We start from the raw sequence: 21,774 nt of genomic DNA on the forward strand, positions 1-21,774 counted from the left end.
CTGATGAAATCGCTAATATATAAATGAGGAAAGGTCTCGCGCGTTCTAGTATTTGCTTGTATAATTCAAATGGGATCATCCAAATCTGTATATATATCAAAGTTTTTGCACATATTGATGCTAAGAGAACATAGCTATTAGCTATGAAGTTCATGTTTGGTATAGTACCTAGTTCAGTATTCATTTTTGTTGTTGGCAAATTAAACACTAGGCACCGGGTTAACGGTTGCTCGATGTCTTTGCCACTGCTATAGCACTCGAGGGCTCCTCTATATCTTTGGCGTAGTCATGGAGCCTCTCTAGCTTCTATTTTGTTTTCATGCTGCAATACCCATTCAATGCATATATACATTGTCTTGGATACTATAATGACAAAATTAAGCACACCAAATGCATACTCCAAATTCCAACTTGCGGAATTGCACACAGTTGAAGTCAACTTCAGTAAGGACAACCACAATTAGCATAGAAATCAACAATTACAAGTTTATAACGTAGCATTTCCAGACATAATGTGCTTATAATACAAAACCAGTGAGGAAATTAAGAACCCAAGAAGGCAAAGAATCTTTGATTTGTTAAAATATATTTAATTCTTGAAAGAGTTGCTTATTATTTGTCTTTAAAATTCAGCTTCCAGAAAAGCTGCTAATATATATATACTTGGTGTTGATGATGTTTCTCAATAACTAGGAAGAAGTTGTCTTCAAGCCAAATGACATTAATGAAGTGAAGACTGCGATATAAGTCTAATTTTAAATGGAGGGGTTCATGTTAATTGATCGAGTTAAGCTTGCAAGAATTTGAATAAAATAAATACCAAATTTCACTTATAGTGCTTATGATTTGATATACGAATTTAATTCTTGCTAACATATATCATATTACAATATCTTAAATTTACTTAAATTGAGATCTCATCTAACATCACAATGAGAAGTGCATGTACAACTTACACGAGATGAATAATCATATCTTGTAGAAATGGTCCTAACCATGCATGCATGTTTCATTTTAATATTATATACTTTCATCAACATACTAGTAGATTAGGAAGAGAACTCATAACGTTTTGATGTTTGTTGGTATGCACATACCTCCTGGGCACAAGTATCGGAAGCACAAGACTCGTATCGCCAATATAAGAAGTAAGTGAAGCCCCCAGCTGGCGATCCCGATACCCCACGGGGCAATATCAGGATCCCGAGCGTCCCACACCAAAAGAAATGGAACCAGACTCCCACAAATCTACTACAATAAGGGCATCTCCAACAACCCAAAGAGGTAACTGTTTACTATCGCTTTCCATTATCATTATCTTATAACGATACTGACTTAGGCATCGGAGCGTTGAAGGCCGGCACACCCGGTCTTCCCTCTGACCTTCGTCTGTTTTGCAGATAAGCGAGACCGATAGCGATAGTAGCAGACCGATTCATCCCGTGTTTAGCTGCATCAGACCCCTCTCGAGACAGCTGAAACATTTGGCGCTAGAAGAACTCCCCTCGCTCCTTGCTGGCAGAACAACACACCCCCAATGGCCACCAGCACTCCTGATACGAACAACGACGATCCGCCCCACGAGGCAGCAACCCGCGAGGTCCAGCGCACTCTCGAGTTCCAAAGCCCGAACACCCTGATTCTTTGATTGGCCAACTTTTCAAAGCTCTATATTTTCCCCATAGTACTTTTTGGGAAGCTAATCTAGGCACACAGCCTTCATACGTTTGGCGGAGTATTTTATAGGGTCGTGACATTCTAAAAGCTGGTATTAAACGACATGTTGGTAATGGTTTGACTACTAATATATGGCTGGACCCGTGGCTAATGGGAGAGGATTTGAGTGCTTTCTTCTCGGACAGAGTGACTATTGTAGCTAATCTTCTAAGTTCTCCGGGTGTGTAAAATGCTACACTATTATCATAACTGATTCCTAATCATATTGTTCAGAAGATCCTTTCTATTCCCCTTAGTCCCCGGAATCATGAGGATAGGTGGATTTGGGGTGGTGATAAAAGAGGCCGGTTCACGGTTAAATCAGCCTATCAGATTGCTCGGGATCGGATTCTTAAGGATTTGTCCACACCTAATCCAAGTGCTGCACTTTGCTCGGTATGGGACTCATAGCGCCTGTCTTATATTATTATTCACATCCATATGAGAGATCCAAATGGACTTCATAAAAGAACCAAGTCACAACACTATAATGATTTCCTTTAGTCCTCCAAGCTTCCAGGACTTCCTCTAGCCAAACTAAACTCCTAATGTCGAAAAAAACGAGAGAATTAAGAGTACATTGGATGCCCGCCCCTATTACATTGAAACTGCAGCGTCCAAGTTTCTTGTGTCGTTCATAATTGGTGTCACTAGTATGTTCTCACAAGGAACTGCAGACCTGCACAGCATAATGTTGCTGCAGACTTATTGCTCACAGGTTTGACTACTGCTGTTCTTCATGTAAATGTCACTCAGCTTCCTTGTAGATGGCTAATTAATAAGCCCAATATAGAATTCCTTGCAACCATTAATGTGCTACATATATGGGCAAAATCTTAAAATATTAGTAGGTGTTCGAGAACATTGACCATAAAAATGTTTTCAAACATCAAATTTCACATTAGAAGCATTGCTTGCCATATGTCGAGACAATGTCTTTATACGATTGCCAATTGTTCATCTATTAATATATGGTCATCTGCAGCAGCCTAGCCCAGAGTCGCAAACATTTTCGATGAAATGTTCACCCTGGGAATCATTGATGAAGAAACTTTTAGGGTACTTCTGATATGAGATCGACCATAATATTCATCCTCTTCTATCGTGCTAAACCGACCAAAATCAAACATCTTCGAATCACTTGAATACAAGTAGTTTCAACACCTGAAAGCACTCTTTTAGAAGCCGCCAATGTACATATTAGTCCTTAACTCCTTATTATCCTCTAGAGGATAGCTAGATGCATAGCTTCAAAAATCATCACTAAACATACTATCTGAAGTGATTACGAAACTCGACCAATTTATATAACTATTTTTTCAAGTATTTGCAACAGTGACTTAACCTTCTTAACCATTCACAGGAATTTAACCCTCCTAAATAACCAACCTTTTTGGCTTCTCTAAGAGCAAAAAGAGAAGTTCAATACTTCTCGATCAGACTCAAGTTTTGGCTTTCTTGGAGCAAAAATAAGATAAACAATTTCTCAGATAAATTGCAGTAGAACAGAATGAGTTACTGTACAAATTCAATTTATTCAAATGTTAGATATTGTAATACAAATGTGAAGCGGAAATTTGAACTTGATTTGGTATGGGGCACCAAATTAGCCTACATAAATATAGTTTGGCTTTGGGATAACCTGATTCGTTTCTTTCATAAAATCTTAGTATTGCATTTCTAACAAAATATCAAATATGACGAGAATGGGACTAAATAGCGAAAACAACCTACATAAATATGTCTGCACAAACTTCTATTTTCTTCGACCAAACACATCTAAACTAACAACACCTAATAACATTGCAACACTTGTTGGTGTAGAAAAATTCCGTAGAGGAGTTTGACTCACCAATGAATGCGGACTGGAGCAGGAGCCGACCAGGAATGATCAAGAAGCTTCCTTGGAGCGTTGACCTGGAGTTTGACCGTCGGCTCGAGGAGAAGGGGGGTACCTGCAGAAAACTCTCCGATGCCTAAGTCAGTACGTTTCTCAGTAGTGGAGTAAAACAGGTTGGAATGAGATGTCTTACCTGGTCAGTATGCCCCCTCTTTATAGGTGAGGGAGAGCTTGCACCACAAGTCGCGTTTAATATCGATAACTGTACTCATTATTGTCATAACTCCGCAGTATTGAATAATGACATCACTTCGCGTTATTCAATAATGCCATCAATAACGTAATCACTGCACGTTATACCGTTACTCCGCGTTATTAATAACGCCATTGCTCCATGTTATTTAATAACGTCATTACTCCGCGTTATGGAATAACGTCATTGCTCCGCGTTACTTAATAACGCCATTACTTCGCGTTATTGAATAACGTCATCACTCCGCGTTATGGCGTTACTGAATAACGCCATAACGCCAACCACGTTATTAAATAACGCCATCACTCCTCGTTACTTAATAATGTCATCACTCCGCGTTATTCAATAATGTCATCACTCCGCGTTATTTAATAACGTCATCATGCCGCGTTATTACGACCCTGTTTAATAGCCTCCTTCCTTGTGGTGTTAACAATGGTAGTTATCACTGCATTTACGATAGTCATTACTCGCGTTCTTATGGCAAAGTTTCACCGTCATGATGGTGGATCAAAATTGTTGACTACCCTCACAACACTCATCAGTGCACCATCAACGTCGTTGGCTAACTCTCCAGGAAATCATACTGGACTTTCTGGTGTCTCAGTTCACCTAGTTTCATCAATTTCAGTATAGCATCAGATGCATTTACCGTTACAGTCAAAAATTCAAGCCAAAACGAGAAAAAACTAGCAGGTAAAGGTAAGAAGTTGGAAAGTAAGAAGACGATTCTTTTATTGACTTCCCGTAACATCATCTGAAATAATATAATGAGGTTGTTATGATTTAAACTGGATTTGGTAGGGCGTGCCAAACCTTGCTATAGTGCAACACAAGGATGACACGCATGAGCCCCAATAGCAAGCTATTGTGGTGGACTCACCCCTTCAAAAAATTAATTTAATATCGTGTGAACCATTGATCCACGTATCAGATATTAAACTGATAAGAACAGATACTACACTTGATCTTAGCCAAAAGGCCGAGAAAGGTATGCTTTGTTTAGGCTAACTCTTCTCATTTTATATGGCTATACACTTCTGTTCTTCTTGTCAGAAAGGATATGGTATACTTATTCACCTTTTATAATTGCAAAGGGGATAAGCATTTTACTGATTAATTTGTGGTTGCTTACACTGACACTAACCCAAGTCCTGGCATTAAACTTCACTGATCGTTAAACAAATAAAATCCAGGCAATTGGCCATCTCTGCCTTCTGCAAAGAACAACGTAAATTGGAGATTTGGGCCCATGAGAGTCCCACTTATATCACAAAAAATTAAGACATGGAGTGCAGCTTTTGTTTCAGGCATCTCAAGTTAGCAGAACAGTAGTGATTCTCAAGGTACCGAAGAAGGTTGGTCTCCGAAAGCCATTGTGCAATTTCATCCAACTTTGGTAGCGATATCTCTGTTGCCAGAGTAGGAATCAGCCAATTAACGCATCAACAAAGTTCTAGTTTCATCCATCAAATTAGCATGTACACTCAAATTCACATCTTCACTCCAACATACTGCAACAACTTCGGTGCATCAACAACAATCTCAACTCATGGAAATAAACTCTATAGCTTGCAATTATACTTGAGATTATTTAGTACAGGAATCACACTTCTACGAGTTCTTTTTAAAAGGTAATCAATAATTTAAGGGTTTCCAGCAACTAATTTTTTCCATCCTTGGTATTTTTCTATGATTGAATATTTGAATTCTGCATTTAATTAAAAGTGTTGCTTGAACTGAGTCCATAGTTAACTAATTGACTATGAACAACTTTCTATCCACAAACATAGCAGATAAAGAGCTGAAATGTTAAATCAGAGTGGATATATTACAACAGTTGATTTGCAACGCTTTAAACAGAGGAAACTGTACAAAATGTGTTCTTCCACTCTTCTTCTGACAACCTCATATTTTTCTTTAGTTCCACCTTCATCTTCATCGATCTTTATCTGATTGATTTGCTGATTCAGCTTGGTAGCTTCACAGCTGATCCATTCACAATCATAGATATGTAGAGGATAGTTACCTTCAAGTGCTACTCTCTCTTAGAAAAATCATAGCAACTACAGTGGGATATTATAAATCTGGTAATCAAATTTGAATCACAATCCTAATAAGTCAAAATCCACTTGCAGGTCTCATTGGTACCTGACACATCCACTAGCAGGTCACAAATTTCTGTGGATAATTTCCTTAACAATCAGTTGAAACTACATTTTGAGGGGCACCCACAAAGATGCACCCTTACAAAAATAGGCGTATGCCACTTTGCGCGTCGCGCACACGGTATTCTTTAGTAAAAGGCGAAAGAATAGTTCGCTCTGTGCTCAACGCATGGCTCCGTAAATTGAACATTGCTGAGCTGCTTTATTTTATATCCCTCACTGTAGACAACTCTTTCTCTATCCTTCGATGTTGGATGCTTTACGCCTATTACACATCAAGTCAACTTACATAAAAAAACCATACGGGGTTTCAGAACATCCATTACAAATCCAAATTGTCTCATAATGATTTAATTTGTTACAAATCCAGTGCACTTCTGCAATTCAATTTAAAAGAGGAAGAGGATTCAAAGAAAAAAAAAAAACTCACTAAAAGTACTAAAATTCTTCGTAGTACCTTGTTAATTTCGTCATTTAGGCCTTCATGCTCAACTCTGGATATGTCCTTTGCTCGTATTAGACTACAATACCAAGATATGAGGTTTCACTTAATCAGTCCAACTTATAGTCCATCGCTATCAATTTTACTGACACAGGTGTATGAAATTTTAGTTTGGATATTGATAGAGTCATAGAGCCAAGCTTCCTAGCTAGCTATTATTAAAAGGTGTCAGCCATAAAAATTACTCTATCTAACTTCAACTAAGAGACGAGTACACAGACAGACCCCGCGCCATTACAACGAAGCTGCACGTCCGACTTTTGTGCAGTAAGTTGCTGCACATTTAGCAACTGATATTCTTCATGTAAAATTGTCACTCATTATCAGCTATTAAATTCTAATGGATTTACAAATTCACTGCAACCATTAACTTTGTGCTAGTGCAAGTAACAGAAGGGACAATATTCTGATCTATTATAGATGTCATAAAATCTGAAGCATTTCTTGCCATACATGTCCCATTGATTTTGTTGTATTCAAACCGGATCCAATTTATGTTTATGTTATGGTACTTGCGAAAGCTAGCCCACTGTGATGAACATCATGATGTTAGACATGCATGATGGCCATTATAAGAAACTACATGAAGTTATAGCAGCAGTTTTCTCTTGGCATAGTTTTGCACGTCATACTGAGAAAGCTATATATCAGAACCATGGTCTAGCTAGCATCACAACATGTCAACTATTACACAAAAGAATGTTATAGTGCATAAAACAACGATGAACTCCTACTCAGTCATATGCAAACCAGAATCGCAACCTGACCCAAGGGGCGAGACCAAAACTGGTGCTGAAATCAAAGGCATTGTCCAGTGGAAACTGGAAACACAATCATCAACGAACCTAAAGAAAATCAGAAATAATGCTGATGTTGCTGGACAAACTAAAATGGATTCCATCAATATTGAGATTAGGTGTTCAAGTTTAACAGCTGGAGAAGGCTAGAGAAGAGTGCTGCTAATAGTCGTAGATGGTCAAGTTTCTTCATTCACCAAGGAATCACAATATTGGAAGTACCAAAATTAAAAAGAATCCTACAAAATCAGAATAGCATTTCAAAAGGTAAAAAACTAGAAATTGGACTAGGATTGGTGGGGGTTGCGCGAACGCAGGCCCCCTTGCAACAAATTATGACGTTGGCTCTCCCACGTATGGGAGACCATAGATGGGCACCCCTCCCAAGTGCAATGGAGGTCACCAATCTAGGCCATGGACCTTCTTGTTCGCCCAGAAACCCCGTCCAGGTAAGTATGTTACATCTGCATAGGTCCAGCTATTTTATACCCATTCTTGCCTCCCCACTTTCCTCATGTTTGCTATGTGGTACAGAACTAATACATATCAATTACCAAAGACTATCAATTGCTATGTGGTACACAATACACTACGTATCAACTATGTCTTCTATTGTCACAATATTTGTTGGTTTCTTCACTTTCTTGCCTAAATTTCTTTACACGGCCTGGATTTGACAGTTCTTTTGTTCCAACGCCACCTTCTTAGAGTTATATACAGAGACATGCAAACGGAGCCTAATGAATGGGATCTCTTTTGTAAACAGAAGGTGAGCGGCCAACCTCTCTCCAGCAGACTTTGATCGAAGTTGCTAATGTATAGATGTGGAAAGGTCTCGTTCTAATAATAGCTTGTATAATTCAAATGGAATCATCCAAATATGTATGTACATCAAAGTTTTTGCATACTGATGCTAAGAGAACATAGCTATTAGCTATGAAGTTCATGTTTGGTATAGTACCTAGTTCAATTTTCATTTTTGTTGTTCGCAGATTAAACACTAGGTGGCGAGTTAACAGTTACTCAATGTCTTTTCCACTGCTACAGTGCTATAGCACTCAAGAGCTCCTCTATATCTTTGGCGTACGTAGTCATGAAGCCTCTCTAGCTTCTATTTTGTTTTCACGCTGCAATACTCATTCAATGGAGATACATATTGAAATTGGTGAATCGTGCTCTCTACTCAATGTTGACATGCATCTTTTATCTTGGGCGCAGCTTCTGCATCAGATGATTACCACTCCTCCATGTGTTATCTGGTTTCTGCCATTATGACAATTACGTACCTTGTAGTTGGTGCTGTTAATCAAGTAGTATTTAATTAGATGTATACCTTTGCACTTTTTTCCCTTGCCTTTCCTCTGCACGATATGGCTCAATTGAGAGCATTGCTGACCTTCTTTGAGATGAAAACTCAGTAAACTATAACACAACATATTCATAGCAGACTTACTCATCTAAAAAACAGTTTTAAGGAATTATGAGATATGACGTATTTATACTTGTCTTTTAAAATTCCTAAAAAATTGTCTAGTAAGTAAGCAACTCTAATATTCATGAATTTCATATTCTTATAATTCTTTTTGTTTATTTAGAGGCCAAAAGTAAGAATCCAGACAAAAATTGGTTGGGTGGTAATGACTATCAAATAAAAGAGTTTGAATAAAATATTGCAAACCAAAATTACAAAAAGTATGATGTTTGTTACTAGAGGGATAGATGTTTGAGATGTGCAAATCAACCCATTGTAAACCTTGTATGAAAAACGAGATAATTTTGTGTAAAGCAGTCGTGTCATGCACAATGAGAATGTGACATATGATCATATTCATATATCCAAAAAACACTTCTTTATTGCATGGAGGAATACCAGATGTATCCCTATACATGGCTACATCCATATCTTGCTAAGTGCTCACCGGCTTGTGGCATGCTGGCCGCACTATTTATGAAAAACACATAGAAATCAGAAAAAGAATTAGGTGGGGCAATACTGAGGGTAAATTTTGAAGAGATAAAGTAAAATAGATAAAATATAAATAAAATAAGTGTAATGATTCATTTACAATTTTCAAAAGCAATAAAGTTATATATGGAATTCAAATCTAAACAATATAAGAATATCAAAACTATTAACGCACATAGAATGAGGACGACTGATTTTCAATATAATCATTCTAAAATCCTCTAACACGTCTACAAAATAACTCACTTTGTAGACAATTACAAAGCAATGCATGTCCCATTTACAATTTTCAAAAGCAATACAGTTATATATGGAATTCAAATCTAAACCAAATAAGATTATGAAAACTACTAGCGCACATAGAATGAGGACAACTGATTTCAAAATATATAGTCATTCTAGAATCCTCTAATACGTCTATAAAAATTGAAATAACTCACTCTGTAGACAATTACAAATCAATGCATGTCCGGCCCATTTACAATTTTCAAAAGCAATACAGCTATATATGGAAATCAAATCTAAACCAGATAAGAATATAAAAACTACTAACGCACATAGAATGAGTACCACTGGTTTTCAAAATAGTCATTCTAGAATCCTCTAATACGTCTATAAAATAACTCACTCTGTAGACAATTACAAAGCAATGTACGTCTAGTTTCTTAATAGCTTTTCATTTCCTTAGAGAAAATGTTGAATCATTTCGAGGGCATATAAAATACAAGATGAAACATGAAGATGGTGATAGTTCTAACAAGCATATATATGCGTGCAATATCAAAACAACAAATCAATGATTTTACCAAAGGTACTTTTCAGAAACAATATTTTCTCTTACAATTTATATATATTTGTAATTATGGGTGGACTCAACATCGGTGGTCTGGTTAGTAACCAGAAATGACCACCGAATTAGCCATTTGTGGTTTCCTTTTCTTCATATTAGTCCTTTGGTGCAGAACAAAGATAACTTTAACATATTCAATTATATCTAGGCTAGATCTAACCATATTTGGCTAGATTGGGTGCATATCCAACATGATTTCTCTATAGCCAGCCTAGATCTAGCCAAATCAACCTTAGATTTAATGCCGTTCCCAAAAACAAAACAAAAAATAATAATAAATAAAAAAATAAAAAAATAAACAGAAAATAAAACAAATTCTTCAAATCCAACAGGATCTACCACTTTTAGCTAGATTCGACCCAGATTCAATAGGATTTAGCTATATATATTTGGCCTAGATCTGACTTATATGGCCACTGTACGTTGATGGGAGGAGCAGCCTTAGATCTGATATGCTTCTTCTTCTTCCTCTCTCTCTCTTTTTTTTTTTTGGTTCATTTTTAATCTTATTCAAACAGTAAAGCTAGTAGCATATATATGGAAATAATTGATCAGATGAGCAAGGAGTTTCACTAGAACTAACAAAACCTTTGTTTAGAAAACTCACAAAATTGCTCACTCGATCAACTACAATCAAACCTTGCAATATTGGTAGATGGGAAAAACAAAAGACTTGAACATGCATGATGACATAAACATACTAGACTATTAGTTTCTATTGAGCTTTAGGATTATTTAATTGCAGTGGTATCATCTTTCTCATTCAATTAAATTCTATATTCGCAGTGTGATACAAGTCCCGTCTCATGCTTAGCTCATGGGAAACAAGGACCAATTCGTTGGACTTCAGACCTGATTTCAAGAGCTCGAGCACCAAGTGAACATGTTGGAAGCTTTGAAGTCGGAGATGGAAATTGTTTGGGTTAGTGCTCTCTTCGTGCATAACCTTGAGCAAGAAGTTAGGTCAGGGATATTCCAGACGATTCACACCCCACGGTTCTTGCTCAAGCTTATGCACGAGGAGAGCATTAACCCCGTCACAAGGTTCTTCTTTATACCTTACGGATAAGGACTTATATATGGTGTGATTTCTAGCATCACATAATCGATACTCAATTTTGTAGACTGCGCAGAGCAATCGCTGGGAAGATAGAGAAAGCACAAAGGTTGTTAAGGCGGTCCTTGACTATCTCAGGGGTCAACCAAAGTTGAAGTTTTGCTCTGAATGAGGCTATCTGTATAGATGTAGTTGTGTTCATTTTTGCCCTAGAACCCTTGTATTTATACTTACAGGTTCGGCAGTTCCTTGCAATAGAAGGATTATTGAATGATAGATTCCTAATTGATTTCCGCTACTTTAGATGCATAAGGGCTCGTTTTCTCTATCAACCTTGGATTGGGCGAAGCTGTAACCCAATACAAATAGTAGACTCATTTTTGGGCCACAGGTATCGGCCCAGTGAACTGAATACTCTTAAATCTCCAGCCAAAATATTTTTCGATTCAAACAGAAGTGACCGGGCAGAGAAGCCAAGAGGGTTGAAGAAGGTAAGAGCCAGGCCACTTGGACTTGGAGCTCAAATTTTTAGTTGGATGAATGAAGAAAAATAACAAAGAGACTTGGTGCAGAGCGGTTGAGAGGGAGAGTGAAATAAGTTGGAGAGGTGTTAGAGTTGAAAGAGAGACAAGTTGATGAGACTGAGGGGTTGATTAAGAAGTGAAAAATTGAATGTGAGTTCACCGAGTTGAAAGAATAGGAAATGAAATCGGAACCTGAAGCCTCCTCGCTGGAATGTGGCTGCCAAGGAATCAGAACCTGAACTTGAACTTGGCGGAGAACAGCTGTGATCGGTCTTAACTCTTCATTTTTTGTGTAAATAATGATGTTTGTAGTATCATCAGTTAAAACTACAAGTCAATATATGAAAATATCTCATGCACGAGTAGAAAAGAATACTTCAATTCAGGGTTAATTCGATGATTCTATTCATCCCACAATGAGGGTATATATACAAGTACAAAGGAGTAGTCTAACTCTAATAGGAAACAATCTTTCCATAATTACAGGATATCCTAATTAAATAAAAACCTAATTACATACAGATTTACAGCGGTTCTACACTCCCCCTCAAGTTGGTGCATAGATACCATGTTAAACAACGACAAGTGTGGCCCGTGGCCCATCATTGTACCGATATTGTCCCAACTTAACCACCCGATAGGTGTTGGGTTTTAATCACAAAAGGCCTCGGTTTCACGAAAAGCAACATCAAGAGAGACATATATAGTGCCAGTAAGAGGATCATAACATCGATAACCCTTCTGGAAGTCAGCATAACCAACAAAGATACACTTACGGGCACGGGGATCAAGCTTGCTTCGTTGAGGCTTGGGAATATGAACATAGGTTGTGCACCCAAACACCCGGGGCTCCAAATTAGGCATAGAAGGGATGGTCAAAAGTGTATGAAGCTTCTGATGAGGATTCTGAAACTCAATCACCCGTGAAGGAGTACGGTTGATAAGATATGCTGCTGATTTTACTGCTTCTCCCCAATAGGACCGAGGTACATTCATGCCAAACAAGGAAGCACGCACAACTTCCATCAATTGCATGTTCTTCCGTTCTGCTAAACCATTCTGTTGAGGAGTATAAGAATTGGAGGTTTGATGACGAATTCCATGTGACCGGAAAAACTCAATCATAGGGACATTCACAAACTCTCCACCATTGTCAGACTGAAACACTCTAATGGATTTTTGATACTGAGTTGCCACCATTTTGTGAAATTCGGTAAACATCCCAAATACATTACTCTTATTCTTCAGTAATGATACCCATGTCATGCGAGTACAATCATCAATAAACGTTACATAATATCGAGCTCCAGAAAGAGAAGGAATTTTCGCAGGACCCCAGACATCAGAGTGAATTTTCATAAAAGGAACAGGAATTTTATTAAGACTTGGTGAATATGAAACACGGTGGCTCTTGGCTAGTTCACAAATGTCACAATGGAAATCCAAATCACTGACAACAGAAAACAAATGAGGTTGCAGCTTCTTAAGATAACTAAAAGATAGATGACCTAAACGGCGATGCCATAACCATACAGCTTCCTTCGCATTCTCTATCCCATTGATCTGATTAGCTTGCCCCAAAAGATGCTTCTGGTTCTCTCCAGTCTCTGTCAGATCCAGGTATTACAATTTCCCCCTTCTAACACCATAACCAAGGATCTGCCGAGTCAGAATGTCCTGAAACACACAGAAAAACGGATAGAAGGTCACAATACATGCAAGAGCTAAAATAATTTGACCAACAGACAGGAGATTATAAGCTAGTGATGGCACAACTAAGACAGATTCAAGGGTTAATGTATCAGATAAAACAATAGAACCTTCTCCGGTGACCGGAGTTGGAGTACCATCAGCAGTAGAGACAACAACTTGAGGGGAATGTCTAAGGTTTTTCACAAGATTAGGGTCATTGGTCATATGATCAGATGCACCTGTATCAATTATCCATGTATTATTCAAAGTAACCTTACCCTTCATACCTGATTGCGCTACATTAGCGGAGGCATTGTCTAGACGCTCTTCCTCTGTAGTAGCAATGGCGGCCTTGCCCAGATTCTTTCGTGGTTTCTTGGTGAAGTCCCACCAATCAGGGTAACCAATCACTTCATAGCACCGCTCTTTGCTATGACCTAGTTCCCCACACACAATGCACTTTCTATTTGCATATGGATTTGGTTTACCTAGAGGATGATGTGAGAAGCCTGGAGGAGGACCTGGTTTGCGTTGGACAGCCATAACAGAGGATTCGGTAGGTATCGAATGCCCCATAGCCTGTTTCTCTGATTGCACCTTGCTAATGTAAGCATAGCTCTGCTCCAAAGAGAATTTAGGTTCCTTGCGCAGGATTTCTCCACGCACCTGATCATACTCTAGGTCAAGTCCACTCAAAAACATGTGAACACGCATCCGGGACATCGCTGAGGTCTCTTGAACTACAGCTGCAACATTATCATTCTGAGAGGCCACCCTTTGATCAATCTCCTAGAACATCGCCACTAACTCATTATAGTAGGTAGGAATAGGCCGTCCATTTTGCTTTGCTTCAAAACACTTCTTGTTCAATTCAAAGATTCAGGTTTCATCAGAATCATCATAAAAAGTTTTCTCTACAGCTTCCCAAATATCTTTTGCAGTAGGGAGACGAATATACCGGTTCATAAGAGAGGACTCCATGGAGTCAATGAGCCAACTTTTCACATTTTCATTGTCCGTGGCCCAAGCTTCATACTCTGCAGAATTTATGGCGGGTTCAGCCTTCACTCCGGTCAGATAACCAACCTTCCCTCGTGCTCCAATGCGCATCCGCATGAGAGGAGCCCATATGGTGTAGTTGGATTCATTCAAGACAACACTTGTTGGGAACACAGAGTTGTCTTGTTGGGTGGTGTAGTGGTGATGGATGACTTGTGAGGATGGCACCATTGCCTTATCGGGATTTGACTGTTCGCCTTCAATTACAGGTCCGGCCATTGAGGAATTCGGGATTTTTGCAGGATTGGGTTTTCTAGGGTTTCAAGATGGATCTGAATTTTTTTTCGAAAAAAGGTAGGGTGATGGTAGTTTGGAATTCAATGGTGGTGGTACGCAGCGGTTTGTGGTGTTCTTCAGGATTCAAAGGATGCAGCGCAAGTTCAAAGGATTGAACCTGCTTTGATACCAAGTAGAAAAGAATACTTCAATTCAGGGTTAATTTGATGATTCTATTCATCCCACAATGAGGGTATATATACAAGTACAAATGAGTAGTCTAACTCTAATAGGAAACAATCTTTCCATAATTACAGGATATCCTAATTAAATAAAAACCTAATTACATACAGATTTACAGCGATTCTACAGCACGTTGAAACTATGCTTTTGCTTTTCCACGGCATATAATTGTCAACATTTTACTGATTAAATTCAAACAAAATGACATTATGAAATCATGTAAACTGGTATTGAACAGATTTTGGTTCGTCAATAAATAATAACTGAATATACAATTAAAATATTAGCGTGTATGAACATATCTGCATTACAGGCATTTCATTTTAAGCTCCAACCTTCGAATCTGAAAAGAAAAAAATAAAATAAAATTAACAAGACGTAGAGAAAACTAACCTCTTTGCCATGTCCACCTCTATAGCATTCTGCTCTATATCAAAACCTAAGATAATCAAGAACGGCGATACCATCAAAATCTAGCTAAGACGACGTTCAGCTCCATAAGCTAAGATAATGGAGCCTAGCCTATCAAAACAGAAGCTACAGTATCTTATCTAAACCACAGTTATTAATCCAAACCCACAGCATCTTGTATTTCTTTGTGATTTAAGGTACAAACCAGATACTATTCTTATACATAAAATGGTTAAATGCTGCTTACTCCTTATACTTATAGGGTTTCATCGTTTCAGTCCCTGACCTTCGAATTTCACCTAAAAAGTCTCTGAACTCCCAATTGGTCCCTGCCGTTAAGTATCCGTCAAAAACTTCGTTATCTTCCCCTAAAAAGTCTATTATACCCTCAATTACTTTAAAAAAAAAAATCTCTTCCTCTCTTTTTACAAAAGGGAGTACGAAAGTAGGTCTAGAGCCTTACATGGGCTGTTTCTTTTTTTCTTTTTTTTCTTTTTACCTCTTCTTCTTCCGGCTCTCTCGCCTCTTTATGTTTATCTCCTCATCAAGATGGTTCCAATCCACTGACCTTCAAGAGGTGAAATGAAAAAATAAAATAAAAGAGAGAGAAAAAAAATAATAATAAGTGAGGGCATAATAGACATTTAAGCAACTTTAACAGAAAATTTTGACGGCAGTGACCAATTGGGAGGAAATTTAGAGTTCATGGACTTTTTAGGTGAAATTCGAAGGTCAGGGACTAAAACGATGAAACCCTATAAGTATATGGAGTAAACAGTATTTAATTCTACATAAAATGTGCACAAACCAGATACTAGTATGACCTTTTATGATTAATGCAATTGTTTCGCAAAGAAAATCCCTCAGTTTAATAGCTTAACTGCTTAAGCATCTCTTCATTCAGCGGGAACAACCTCTTCATTCAGCGGGAACAACAATTGGAAAGAGGATAGTTTTGGCACTCGATACACTTTCTACTTGAAATTAACAGAAACCTACTTAACTCATAAAAGTGATAAAACAGTACCAAAGCATTACGTACTAAGCTTACTCAATAAGATGAATGAAAGTTAAATATTTCACTACAAAATTTGAACCAAAATTTAAACATGATTTGTGGGGGCTGCGGTACGCAAACCCCTGCAACAAATTATGTCGTAGACTCTCCCTCTTAAGGAGATCTTAAGCGAGCACCCCTCCGAAGTGCAATGGAGGTCACTAGCCTAGGCCATGAGTCTTCATGATCAACCATTGACCCCGTCCAGGTAAGTATGTTTCATAGTTGCTCCACAATCCATATTCATTTCTCCGACCCTTGTCTACTTTACTCATTCTCCGATGTGGTAACTTGCTAGATTAGATTTTCAATATATGAATTATTCCCTAATAACCCTAATAAGCTTCTCAAGTCCCATTTGTAATAAGTTCCAAAGCTGAGTGCTAATCAAGAAAGGCTTGTACTTCTAATCCTTTCTAAACCCTCCAAGATGAACTTAATGGGATGGCAGAATTCTACTACAAAAGAACTACTTTGCTCTTCTCTTTCTCGGTCTAATATATATATTCAAAGTGGTGAGTTTTTTTTTTCTTTTAAGAGAATAATGGTCATTGTTTTGTACGCCTCAGATGGTTTATTTACAGTTTGATTAATTCTAGTCACTATTATATGTGACTCATTACCACTTAATGTGGCACATATTACATGAACTTTTAAAAGGATCGAAATTAAACGATTGAAGCTCAATCAAATGTTCTAACAGTTGAGGGGAAAATATGAGACTATACATGCCACCATTTACACCAGCTAGTGTATGAACTCTCTTACTTGCTTCGCATCCTCTGTGCATACACAGAAGACTAGTGTGCCCTGCCGGACTCTACTTGATTTTTTTTTTTTTTTTTTGAGGAAAATAAGGGAATAAATATTAGCTCCTTGCAGACAATTACTGTTGACACGAGGGCCACCCTCAATCCTAAAGAATGGTTTACCTTAGGCCATATTTGTTTCCCGGAAAGTGGACATTGGGAAAGGAAACATTTTCCTTTCCTGCGTTTGGGACAACCAAGGAAGGGAAATATTATTCCAAATGAAAGAAAAAAGTGAGGGAAATTGGTGGTTCCCTCCCCCCTCCCTCAGGAAACACTTTCCCAAAGGAAAGGAAAGTGATTCCTTTCCTTTCTGGTTACCAAACATGGCTAAGAGTTACGGAAGAGACCGGACCTCTCATCATACTCCATCTAGAAAGTGAATAGGAACCACCTCTACGGAACCGGATCAGAAAGATCATGTTAAGGTAAGATGGCTTCTATCATGAGAAGCACCATACTTTGCTCACATTTGAAACTGAATTGGTAGGGTGCGCCAAACCTTGCAATAGTGCAACACAAGGATGACACATGCAAGCCCCAATAGCAAGCTATTGTAATGAACTTACCCCTTAAAAAAATTAATTTAATATCGTGTGAATCATTGATCCACATATCAGATATTAAACTGATAAGAACAGATACTACACTTGATCTTAGCCAAAAGGCCGAGAAAGGTATGAGTGTTAAAGTCTAGCGCCTCCTTATTTATACACCTCTTCAGATGCTTTTTCCCTCATGTTAGGGGTGTGGGACTACAACCGCTTACAAATAGCATAAACTATTAGTCCACCACCTGAGTATATCATCAGTATATAAATTGAGGGACAAGCATAATCAATTGGCTACTATCTCATAACTCAATTGGCTCTATCGTACCTAATTATTGCTTCGTAATATCCATGCATGGCTTAGTATCAGATACTACATGAAGGAATACAACAAGATAATCATGAATAATGATTTTGCATGATAGACTTGATGGTTATGTTCTTTCGCTTTTCATGATGAATAATCCCACATAAATTTTTTTTTAATTAAGAATAAGGGATTAGGCGATATTTGCTCCTTAGAGACAGACAATGTGAGGAACATGTCCCACTTTCAAGCCAGAAGACTAAGAGTCTGCCCCACTTTAAGAACCCACCGCCCATCCCCCTATTCGATTTATTAAAAATAAAGAAAAAATTAGAGAGTAAACAAAACTGCCAAAGGAAGATGAAAGAAAGGAAACTCTCCCTCCTCTTGTACAAGCTCAAAAGAAAGAAACAAAATTTCCCATGCAGCTCCATGATGTGGAGCTTGTAGCTTAGACTTGTGCACAGCTTCCTGGAAATAAAAACCTCTTCACAAGGCCTGAGCAATAACAGCATTCCAACAGAATCATCTTGGCACTCATATAAAGTTCCTTCATTCTCATTCCACTTGCAGACGTTTTTTCTTTTTGAAACCAGCAATAGCTTAAAAAACCCCTTCATAACAATAAAAAAGGAAAACATGGACATCAACTGGTACGAAGGTAAGGGAAACCTAACCCATCCATATTAAGGTGCTGAGTGATCATAGAGGGAGGATTTTTGATTCCAAACCAACAAATTTGAAGCCAAGCCTAAATTGGCCAAGCTATTTGCAACTGAATTCCCTTCTCTAAGAATGTGAGAACAGCAAAAATGCATTGCTCGAATACGGCTTAAGCATGTTGACCAAGCAATCCGCAGAGGCCATCGTGGAATAAAGGAAGGAGAGGTAATGCATGCATGAATAAATCCCACACATGAATTTAGGAATTTACCAATGTTTCTGAGACGCACCGATCGAGTTAGCATTTCTTCTTTTCAATGAAATACGAATTTTTGAACACCCTACATGCACTGCTGCACATAAAGCACTTTTGAATTTTTCAATAGCAGTAACTAGTAGCAAACTCGTACGTCGAACACTGGATAACTTCAGCAAGAAATCCTACTTAATCAGCAACTCGATCAGCTTGAGGTTTTCTTGAGATGGTATTGATTCAGAGAAAATGAAGCCAGTACCGATCGAGCTGTTGGGAGGAAGGACTGCGGCTCCCACAGCTGCAAAGTTAACACCATGCATGTTTGAAGTGGACTTCAATGGCCTTCATATATGTACAGGTCCTGAAACGAAAGCCTCAGTCTTGAGCTGCCAAGTTCTGAAGAGGTGTTTTTACAGAAAGAGCCAAGACCACATTCAGTTTTTATTAGTTGTATTAAGGGTGCATACATTGACACATAGAATTCACATACCTGTAGCAAGCTCTGACGGATACAAGTTCCTGCGGAGTTTTCATTTTTCCTCTAATTCTAAAGTATATGGTCAAAACTAGTGTTAGTTATTCATTACTAACAACAAATTATTTATAGAATTAACATACTGTTTACTCCCTATACTTATAGGGTTTCATCGTTTTAGTCTCTGACCTTCGAATTTCACCTAAAAAGTCCATGAACTCTCAATTTCCTCCCAATTGGTCCCTGCCGTCAAAATTTTCTGTTAAAGTTGCTTAAATGTCTATTATGCCCTCACTTATTATTTTTTTTTCTCTCTTTTATTTCTTTTTTTCATTTCACCTCTTGAAGGTCAGTGGATTGGAACCATCTTGATGAGGAGATGAACATAAGGAGGCGAGAGAGCCGGAAGAAGAAGAGGTAAAAAGAAAAAATAAATAAAAAAAAAGAGGAAGAGATTTTTTTTTTTTAAGTAATTGAGGGTATAATAGACTTTTTAGGTGAAGATAACGAAGTTTTTGATGGATACTTGACGGCAGGGACCAATTGGGAGGAAATTGAGAGTTCAGAGACTTTTTAGGTGATATTCGAAGGTCAGGGACTGAAACGATGAAACCCTATAAGTATAAGGAGTAAGCAGCATTTAACCCTTATTTATATTTACAAAGCCACAGTGAGAAAAAAATTCATTTTAGTAATCATAATAACTCTCTCAGACATATTATGCATTTCATTTTGTTCTACAAAACATGCTCTTTTAGTCGTTCGTTCTGTTTTTAAACAGATTCTGCTCCAAAAATTACTACTTCATTCTAATCATAGAATAAAAGATTCTTACATTAGATAAATGACTTCCTAGATTTGGAAGAGAAAGGGAAAAAAGACTTGATTTTGTCCAAACTTCTCTTTGGATCGTACTAACAAGCTCAAAGTGATCTTTGGATCAGCCTGTACTAACAAGCTCAATATCAACAGATGTGGATTTCCTTCCACTTGATATAGCTAATATCAACAAATCTCAAACTTCTCTCTGCGTCTGTATATAGTCTCTTTATATAGCTCTACATCAACGTACAGATCTCAAGCTTCTCTTTGATCAGCCTCCATAAGCTCCACCACCAGACCCGTCAGCCTCTACATTGAGCTCAATACTGACAAACTCTACATTGAGATCTCCATTGTTTAGTTATAAGTTCGATACATCACATCAACAGATCTCAAACTTCTCCTCGAGATAAGTTCGATACATCACAGGACTACCATTATTGCATTGTTATCTTAAGAGAAACATTTGATACTAGAATTGTAGGGCTTTACCCCGAAGGGAGCCCTTCCAGAAATTCTCGAGGGCACAAGGCTGAACCCAGGCCCAGGAGGGGGTTTGGAAATAGTTTTCAACCAGCAATAGACGCGCCTCGGTTAGAACATCATTAGCTGCGTCATTGCCCCAAGCGCAAAGATAGTTCACATCCACCCTTAGCTCTCCTTTTATATGTTTTTCCGTTGGATATCCTCCAGCTTCCTCAATGTGGGATCAAAAACAGACATTCTTACTCGGTCGAGGGCCAGGTCTCGGTGCACCATGCACATCTGGCCACATTCACACCTCTAAAACAAGAAGCAACACAAGAATTGAAGGCAGAGAGATGGCAACGTACAATATGATTGAGAAACAGTCGCAGGCAGCTTGTACAATGGAGTAGAACCGGGAAATATGGAAAGCTAGCTAGTCTCGACCAAGGAAAACTTGGCAAGAATATGAGCTGCGTTATTGCATTCTCTAGGCTGAAAATTGATCATGTTGCCACCAATTCGAGTAAATGTCTTCCACCAAACCACCTAGTGCAACCTAACAGGGACAATAACAACCTTGTTGGTTCCATCGAGTTAACTTCAATCCGGATTGGCAGAAAGTGCCCATCGATGACAGAATTGATGCCTTTTAGGATTGCCATCAAATTCAGACCAGTAAGAACAAGTCAAAATAACAAGACGACTCCTCATTTAGCCATTTGCACAGAATGATCTCCAGAGTTGCAGCCAAAGAGAGCCCCAATGGTTACTACAGCTGAAGCAATGCAGGGATTGAGAAATTCTTCGTTTGAAGAGCTGATGTGCACGGGGCAGAATCTCTGAGCAGGCCATCCAATCTGACTTGGTTACAAAGCTTTTACATATATCAGTTTCCAGAAACGCCTTACAACTATTTGCCATTCTATTCAAAACACTGAGTTTAAAGCGAGAAAAGGAAACAATGGACGTTAAGCGAGTTATTGCATCAGTGGCTCCATGTTAGGAGGGTTGTTTAAAGGGACGTGAAGACTGTCGCAACTGAGATGGGACATGATGTAAAACATTGTGGCAA

General features: G+C 38.2%; 1 protein-coding gene, 1 long non-coding RNA gene and 6 other non-coding genes across 8 annotated transcripts; 2 read left to right on the forward strand and 6 right to left on the reverse strand.

The window, feature by feature from the left end:
• Positions 1–4,609: 4,609 nt before the first annotated feature.
• On the reverse strand, positions 4,610–4,804 carry LOC133734938 (U2 spliceosomal RNA). The gene has a single exon (XR_009858683.1). It is a non-coding gene; the product is annotated as a U2 spliceosomal RNA (small nuclear RNA).
• A 1,231-nt stretch (positions 4,805–6,035) lies between these two features.
• LOC133734981 (U5 spliceosomal RNA) lies at positions 6,036–6,152 on the reverse strand. The gene has a single exon (XR_009858723.1). It is a non-coding gene; the product is annotated as a U5 spliceosomal RNA (small nuclear RNA).
• A 1,420-nt stretch (positions 6,153–7,572) lies between these two features.
• LOC133734974 (U1 spliceosomal RNA) lies at positions 7,573–7,733 on the reverse strand. The gene has a single exon (XR_009858717.1). It is a non-coding gene; the product is annotated as a U1 spliceosomal RNA (small nuclear RNA).
• Positions 7,734–9,905: 2,172 nt separating this feature from the next.
• LOC133727977 (uncharacterized) lies at positions 9,906–11,438 on the forward strand. Its single transcript, XR_009855476.1, has 2 exons — positions 9,906–10,053; positions 10,879–11,438. It is a non-coding gene; the product is annotated as an uncharacterized LOC133727977 (long non-coding RNA).
• A 4,972-nt stretch (positions 11,439–16,410) lies between these two features.
• On the reverse strand, positions 16,411–16,567 carry LOC133734997 (U1 spliceosomal RNA). The gene has a single exon (XR_009858737.1). It is a non-coding gene; the product is annotated as a U1 spliceosomal RNA (small nuclear RNA).
• Positions 16,568–17,646: 1,079 nt separating this feature from the next.
• LOC133734914 (U2 spliceosomal RNA) lies at positions 17,647–17,841 on the reverse strand. Its single transcript, XR_009858659.1, has one exon. It is a non-coding gene; the product is annotated as a U2 spliceosomal RNA (small nuclear RNA).
• Positions 17,842–18,657: 816 nt separating this feature from the next.
• Positions 18,658–21,699, forward strand: LOC133730368 (uncharacterized). The gene is given in 3 exon segments (XM_062157975.1): positions 18,658–18,679; positions 20,581–20,768; positions 20,770–21,699. Coding segments are annotated over 3 exon segments (258 nt in total). The 3' UTR covers positions 20,818–21,699.
• On the reverse strand, positions 20,719–20,870 carry LOC133734976 (U4 spliceosomal RNA). Its single transcript, XR_009858719.1, has one exon. It is a non-coding gene; the product is annotated as a U4 spliceosomal RNA (small nuclear RNA).
• Positions 21,700–21,774: the final 75 nt, after the last annotated feature.

The sequence above is a fragment of the Rosa rugosa genome, chromosome 2, assembly GCF_958449725.1.
Source record: "Rosa rugosa chromosome 2, drRosRugo1.1, whole genome shotgun sequence".
NCBI classification, from domain to species: domain Eukaryota; kingdom Viridiplantae; phylum Streptophyta; class Magnoliopsida; order Rosales; family Rosaceae; genus Rosa; species Rosa rugosa.